The following is an 8,150-nucleotide window of genomic DNA, read 5'->3' on the forward strand; positions in this document are numbered from 1 at the left end:
ATAAGTGGATGGGTTGGAGTTCAGTGCGTAGATAGGTAGATGGGAGCATTAATTCGGGTTTGGATAGTCAGATCCAGGATGGAGGAATAGGTTCAAAATTTATGTGTGGTTGGATAAATGCCTGGAGCATGGATTGATCCTACATCAATGGTCTTGCCTTTGGTGGATGGGTGGAGGAGTAAATGGATCTTTGTTGGAACGATCAGAGTAAGTTTAATGGGTTCTGGCCCCTTTTATCAATTTTTATAGCACTCGTTGTGTGGCTAGACAAGTGAGTTTATAAGTGTATCAGGACTGCATATATGAAGAAGTAGATGGATGGATGATCTTTTGATCTTTTTTTGGAAGTTTTATTTGTTCAATGAAGTGATAATTACGTCTTACCTTACTTTCCTGCTGGTGTTTGAAAATAAACTCGGGCACCGTATGTTTAACGACTAGTAGTTCACTTGAATTGAAGACTTATTGAGTGCCTAACTTATTGGAATCCGTTTTGTCTGATTCACTCTCAGCAAAATACTGGTGGGTATGACATTTACTGGCAAATGGTATACTTGTTTGGCTCATTTGAAGATTTTTATGGGAATGACAATTTTCTTTGGACCTTTTGCATGCCCATGGAAGTGGAACAAATATTGTTTCCTCCTCTTTACTGGCTGGCGTTCGATTGTCTCAAAATATTCAGTTATTATACATATTTTAGCATGCCTAATTTTCTTGTCGTTTGGTTCATTTTTGATCTACCTACTTTATCTCTTGCAATCGTGCCTCTCTGTTAGCTGTTGCGTGGACAGCTACCTGGAATCCATCCAAATTCTCTCAACTTAAGGTCGGTCCACCTTTAATTCTCTTTTGTTTCCGTTACTCATCACTAGGATTTTTTATTCATTCTCTGTAGTTATCATTAAAATCAACTGGACTTTTGGAGCGCTCTGTATTCGTTTCATTATTATAATTAATTTCGAACTCTATAATCCGTTTATAGACGCCAATTGTACAAGGGAGAACTTCACCCCCCCCCCCCCCCTCCCCACTATGCACACACGCCGACAGAAATGAATTTGTACTCCAGGCACCCACAGTACTCTGCGTGTAACAGTGTGGTGTAGCTTCCTGTTTGCCATCATTTAAGCACAATTTTTCGTAGCTATCTCCACCCCAAGGTGGTAACTCCTATACCAAACCGTAGGGGCAACTAGTTAACTATGCGGAAGTAGTCATTATCAAATTCTCAGAAGACGGATAAAAGTCGTGAGATTTTCAATATAACTCACTACCATGGCTTACAAGTTGTAGGAATTTTGAAAATGTATACCGTTGTGCACATGCATAGATTTTAATGCATCCTCTTAGCCGATACAATGCTCTTTATTTGTGATCTGTACTACTTTTACCTGATTTTGAGGCTTCACTTCATAAAAGCTCGATTTATGAGTGGGAATCCAGCTTTTAAACCCCACTTAAACTCATTTCACCCAGCATGTCATTATTGACACATCAGTAATGGATAGACGTGTCTAGGCTCTCCCTGTCTTCTGATCAGCGTATAATTAATCCTTACCTCTATGTTTTGACCAGCTTCATTGCATATGTTCATCGAGGGTGTGGGAAGTCTTTTTTGCCTACGATAATTTATGCCCTCTTCCCCTTCACATTTATGGGCCTCTTCGTCACTGATGCTTTTTGATCACACGGTTGTTTGTCTACCTTGGCCAACTGCCTTTGTCTGTCTGGCTGACCGGCCTATCTCTTGTTAATTTTTCTTGCTCGACATTTAGCTCTGCTTCTATGTTGACCGGCTTCATCGCATCCATCTACTGAGTGAAAAACAAAGTTTAGTTTTGCGCCATTGTTCATGCTTATTCTCTTGTTCAATCCAATTTGTGAATGAGTCAATATTCGGAATAGCTTCCGATCATCTGCTAATTACGTCTCTTGTCTTTCTGCACTGACCAGCTTTATTGGGCACAGCCTGGGCTGTGTGCTAGTCCGCGCAGCGCTGTCAAGTCCACAAATGGCACACCTCTATCCCATGTTGCATACCTTCCTCTCCTTCTGCGGTCCCCACTTGGGCACACTCTATAGCACCTCAGGCCTCGTCTCCATGGGTATGTGGGCTCTACAGAAGCTGAAAAAGTCTCGAAGTCTCCTTCAATTACGTCTGCGCGACAACCCCGACCCCCGGGAGACCTTTATGTACGCGCTCAGCGCGGGAGAGGGATTCGATCGATTCCGCTATGTCCTCCTTGTCGCCAGCCCCCAGGACCACTATGTTCCGCATCACTCTAGTCGCATTGAGCTCTGCCGGGCAGCCCTGCAGGATCCCTCCGAAATTGGTTCGTTGTCTTCGTCCCCGTCTGTAGTTTGTTGATAGATAAGATACCTGTATCAATTTAATTTTTAACGGTTCTCCTCTGAGAAGCTGCAAATTTCATTTTCCGTCACTGGGTAACTCCTAAATCCTTTTTACTGTTCGTAGGCATAGTATATATGGAGATGGTGGCAAACATTCTTCAGCGGATGATCAAAAGCGGCCGTACCACAGTGGTGCGCTACGATGTGCACTACGAGGTACAGAGCTCCGCCAACCACTTCATCGGTCGCGCCGCGCATATCGCTGTTCTCGACTCTGATGTCTTCATGGAGAAGTTCTTCTGTGTCTCAGCCGCCAAGTACTTCCGTTGCGATGACATTGAGGATGGCAGTGGAAGTGGTGAACTAGGAACCGATGATCCGTCTGCCTCTTCTTTATCCCTCACCTTCGATGCTCCCCCCTTGCAAAAGGAGGTGTGTCATGGAGAGCTACTCCGACTATTGTGTTTAAAAGTTAGTCTTTTGTAATTCTAAGGAACCGCTGACACCAACTACATTTAGCAACATTAGTAATTCGGGTTGAAGATATTGCATTAAACCATATTTCGATTGGCAGTTTGTTTATGTATATGCGTTTTTACTTTTCTTTTAGGCTGACGTGCTCACCCACATTCCACCGAATTAGACTGTAAATAGGATTCAAAACCGGTCGAAAAACTGGCATGGATTCGTCGGGTTCCTCTTGTTTGGTGCGGCACAGTTCCCGTTGTCTTTCATGTTAATTTTTCCCTATTCCGGATGCGCTCACCCCAACTGTATCTGAAAACTTGGGGAAAAAAATTGGCTCTCCCTTCGAGCTTTGCATACAACTGCTTGACTGTTGGGTTCGGGTGCATCTCGTTGGTTGAGTTACGCCTTTTTTATAATTAGGGGGGAGGTCTCTCTAGATGTAGTTATTGCGTCGGCGGTCTTCTGGCAGCAAGCGTTGCTTGAGAGACTTTCATTCCACTTCGAGTTGACGGCTGAACAATATCTTGGCTTATTTTCCCTTGTATCATGTTCTTCTACTTAATTCGTAAGCATTCAAGGTTGATCACCATCGCGGCAAATAATGCGGTTGTAAGGTAGGTTGTTGTTAAATTACTACTGCTTATAAGGAAGTCCACGGCATCCTGCATGAAGACTGCTGCTAATTTTTAGCAGGGCTTTGTTACACACAGCAAGGCTAAATCACCAAAATTGCTAAATTTAAGACAAGGTTTAAATAAATAATTTTTTTTGCTCATGACCTAGGAAGATGTTTTAAGCTTTCAACGTTATCGGAGGCGTTGTGTTAAATTTGCTCCATGGCTCTTACCTCGAGGGGAGACTACCAGTTAAAACTCAAGGCTAAGAAGAAAGTACAAGAAACCACAAGTCCGTTAGAAAAGCTGCGTCTTCAATGTCTTGCTAGAGGAGGAACTGGTATTTTAGGGCTTGGAAGGTTAATATTTCTAACTGATTATTTGGCTTTAGGGCAATAGCATAATTCTTAGTAAAAATCTATGAATCTGCTATCTCACCCCTTTGATATAAAATACTTTAGTTTCACAGGGTTTTGTATTTCATTCACACATTTGCATTCTCTAGTTGTAAGCACAGGTGATTTTCCTCTAAGAATTCATGCTGGTGCACATTTTTTTGAGGGCTTCATGTATTTCGTACTATGATACAATTTTTTGTTTCACTTAAGGCCATGGTTTCTTTGCTATCTTTCATATTAATGCAATGCGGGCTTTCCTATTTTATGTGTCTACTATGTGCACAGTAAAGTAGTGCGATGTATAATTTTCTGTTTCAAAGCAATATTGCACATTTTCTTTTCCAGACAGTTTCGAATTATAGACGATGACGGAAACAAACTACTTGACTTGCGTGAATTTACGAAAGGGTGCGCGGATTTCGGTGTGGACTTGACAAAAGAAGAAGTTAAGGAGATTTTTGAGTTACTTGACAAGGATGGGAGTGGATACATAGACTTTGATGAATTTTTGGAAGCTCTACGTGTATATGCAAGTTGCTTGGTCATTATGGTTTTGTATAGCCTCCTATGCCCAAATGTAGGGTAGATTTGATCAATCAGGCGTTTATGAAGATGGATAGATCGAGAGATGGTTATATCACTGTAAGTTATCTGTAACTTGCTTAGCATAAATGAATTATGCTTATCAAAACTAATATCAATAAGGTGCATTAATGCCTGGTCCAGGCCTTTGAATGTTGGGGCTACTTTTGCTTTTTTAAATATGAACAGGATTATGTTGCAAAATTGCTGCAATGAATAAATGAACTGGGTCTTCAATAAGAAGAACAGTTTGCTTTACTAGAATGGCAATTTAGTACTTATTAGGAAGTTAATGGGCATTTTTTTGCCCTCGTCATTTATTGGTTGTTTCATTCTCATAAATGGACTGCGTCAAGGGAAGATTGGGAGTTTACTGCAAAATTTCATCTCCTATGCCAGGTTTTTTGTTTGCTCCTCGAAAAAGCTATACTCGATGAATTCGGGAGATGTATAACCGGCTCATAATGTGATTTGCTCCATCTCAGAGGGCAGGTACATTCAAGTGTTAAATTACTTGATTAAACGACAAGCTATAACGACAAAGAAATCCCAAATAAATTCCATTTTTGGAAGGAGAGTATCAAGAAATCGGCCTAAAGTAATTCAGAACTTACTACTTCCTATAGTTTTTTACTAGTTATCAGGCATGTTCTTCGATATTGCCGCAAAATTATTGCAGTAAATGATTTCTTACTCTAGGCGGAGGATTTACGAGGTGTATACAATTGCAAGTTTCATCCAAAATACAGAAACGGTGAATGGACTGAAGAGCAAGTGTTTGAGGAATTCCTCAGGAAATTTGAAGCCCCAGCTGAAATTGATGGGAAAGTAAGAACCCATTTTTATCACTTCGCTTAAATAAACACTTACTAATTGCTAATTTATAAAACAAAACAAACCACTTGCTAAAATATATTTTGGAAAACTAGGCAAATATTGGAACAAGGACAAGTCGTCAACAAAAGAGAAATAAGTATCCTATTCGTTAATGCTAAATTGGGCCAGATGAATCCCTAAATGAACTAAAAAGGAACTGGAAGTATTTTTTTTCGCATTGCTGAGAAGGACATCACGAACTGCTGGGCCAACGTCTGCGCAACATACTGCCTAAACGTACAAGAAAAAAGGAAAACCCTTGACTAAAATGATTGGGCAGCATCCTCTTGATTCGGAAACTTGGGTTCTTCAAAAATTTTATTGTTTGTTGCAGTCAAATTGACGAAGTTCACTTCTGACTAAAATCATCCCTTGCAAGACGTCACTTTTGATATTGATTTTGTTACTCGAGCATACAAGGTAACTTTGTGGAGTACTATCCGCATGTAACCACGGCAACTGCATTGTCGGAAGCCGTTGCCACGGTAGCTTACATACTCTGTTGTTCAGAGTATCGCCTTTTATCTCTCTAAATTCTCCTCTGTGAATAAAAGCATTATTAATGTTGTTTTTTGTTTTTAAAATGTTATTACTCTTTCGAAATCGAATTGGGCGTCCAGAGGAATCTACATTTTTAATTTAGAGGCAATTTTTTCTTGTCATTCCTTCGACAAAATGAGCGGCAAATTTAGTGAATTCACAAAAGTCATCCATACTAGTGATAAAATTGGATACTGCTTTTTTGTAGCAAATTTAAGGTGCCTTTTTATTTACAAATTAAATGTCATTTTTGATTTCAGGTTACGAAATCGGAATTTCTAAACTACTATGCCGGTGTCAGTGCATCAATTGACAACAATGCGTACTTTGATTTGATGATGCGTAATGCCTATAAACTGTAAGATGGTTCACTTTTATTTACTCCATTTGCAAAAATAGATTTCCCTTAAGCATGCATTTTCATTTTAAACGAAATGTTGTCTAATATGCACTTTGATTTGCAAGAGTAATAAAAATGAAGTTTGGTTGTCTTCGAAGTTTGCTATTCGACCACGAATGCGAATACTTCTGGGACGTCGAATGAGCCAAATGAGTATCGTAAAGCTACCTTCGATTCCCTTGGGACATTCCCACTTTCGCGATCTAGAAATTTCTGTTCAAAAGTTGAGCTTCCAAATATCCCAGAAAGTCCATCAATTTGCACCGTTACCTAGTTACCCTCACTGATCAATATGACATGGATACACATTTTATATGTCCCGCTAGTCACTGTACAATGTAAATATGTGAAAATAGTGACCACCCAAAGCCTTCAGTAGCTCAGCCAACCAGGATGTGGGCGCACGCCGTACTCCTAGATGTCCGTATTTAGATCGTGGCCCCTTATTTGTGCCAGTCAGAGTTTCGACAGTGCTCTTGCACGCACACACCCACTGTAGAGCATAGCAAAGTGCCTAATACATGACAGCCTCGAGACCCGGACCTAGCAGGAGTATGAACAATAGAACCTAGCCTCCTATTTCCAAACCTTAACTAGTTCCCATGCCGAAAGGAGGGAAGGAAGGTGGTCACGTAGGCAAGATGTTCTGCTGATCTCGGAATAAACAAACATAAAAGTTCAGTGCTAACGGACAACTCAAAAATGGGAAAGGGCTCTCCAATTAAAATGTTATAATGGTTTTAAAGCTAAGTTGAGGCGTTAAATAGTCTCGTATTTTCTAAACTAAAGTTGCTCCTCAGCCTTGTGGTGGATACTTCAGCCTTGGTGGCATGATTTCCGGCCACACATTAAAGTGATCTATTCTACTGTGTAGGTATGCCTCATTAAAATTTCAAGTAAGACTCGGGACCCCGTATTGGTGGCAGAAGTAAACAAATCCTTTCCATGGTGGTCATCAGACCTAAATAGCACGGAAGGAGATCGATCACGCAATGGCAGCAATCGGTTTCTGGTATGTAAAAAAAGGTTGGCTTAGCCCTCACTTTATCTCTTCTGTTTGGATTCACAAGATGACTACTGTTGAGGTTCGGGAGGCAAAAAAGCCAAAAAAAACACAATGTTTTTCCTTAGGAATTTAATTGCGCTTTCCTCACCCAGCGACGACCTCATACCATCATTCCATTAATAAACGGCTCCACTAATTTGTCACCTCGCCGACAGCTACCTGATATTCAGTGATCGCATTGAGGTCCACTGTAAAAGGTTTAGCACATTGTTCACGCATAGTCAAGGGTGCCACAAAGTTTGTTAAAAACCGTTGGCATTGCCAACACATGGTCAAGAATCCTTCGAAATCCAAATCCACTGAAATTCCTACCAGCACCTTGACCCAGTGTCTGGTCACATATTAAGGAATCCAGTTCAGACAATGGTACACGGACAACAGAATGGACTTTAGACAATAGAACACAGTTCACTTAGCAGAAAACCCGTCATTACTGCTGCCAACATGACAGTACCGAAATATATTCTGTACTAGCCCAGCCTCATTCCAGCAAACGACCAAAGCAGTTTGTTGACATGTTCAAGGGAGTATAGCTAAGACACTATAGGGAAGGACGATTGCCGAAGCAGAAGCAATAATGGAAAGAAAACCTAACTCGGTCAACCATTCGTAATTGATTACCAATCCAAACACGATCAGTGGATCGGCGAATAGATCTACGCAAGCGCAGAAAGGTATTTTAGTCATTAAGGTTGGAAACGACATCTGAATGAGGCAGCACAACTACTAGCGTTTGGGATATGCTAAGAAAGCATCCCCACCTGTTAATCCTACATCATATAACACCATGAAGGAAGAGGTGCAAAATAACCCATCGTGATCATGGAAGTATTTTAGCTGAGTGCGTGAGA

General features: G+C 40.8%; 2 protein-coding genes across 2 annotated transcripts; both read left to right on the forward strand. All coding sequences in view use genetic code 11, as the record gives it.

Annotated features, from left to right (window-relative positions):
- Positions 1-2,014: 2,014 nt before the first annotated feature.
- Positions 2,015-2,998, forward strand: EGR_04399 (hypothetical protein; the record flags this gene model as incomplete). The annotated part of the gene is made up of 3 exons (XM_024493648.1): positions 2,015-2,336; positions 2,480-2,787; positions 2,966-2,998. 3 exons carry the CDS (start codon positions 2,015-2,017, stop codon positions 2,996-2,998), a joined length of 663 nt encoding a protein of 220 aa, XP_024351969.1.
- Positions 2,999-3,659: 661 nt separating this feature from the next.
- EGR_04400 (Calcyphosin-like protein) lies at positions 3,660-6,195 on the forward strand (the record flags this gene model as incomplete). The annotated part of the gene is made up of 5 exons (XM_024493649.1): positions 3,660-3,796; positions 4,181-4,358; positions 4,397-4,477; positions 5,117-5,245; positions 6,094-6,195. 5 exons carry the CDS (start codon positions 3,660-3,662, stop codon positions 6,193-6,195), a joined length of 627 nt encoding a protein of 208 aa, XP_024351970.1.
- Between the last annotated feature and the right edge of the window lie 1,955 nt (positions 6,196-8,150).

Source organism: Echinococcus granulosus (assembly GCF_000524195.1).
Source record: "Echinococcus granulosus chromosome Unknown EG_S00027, whole genome shotgun sequence".
Classification (NCBI taxonomy): Eukaryota; Metazoa; Platyhelminthes; class Cestoda; order Cyclophyllidea; family Taeniidae; genus Echinococcus; species Echinococcus granulosus.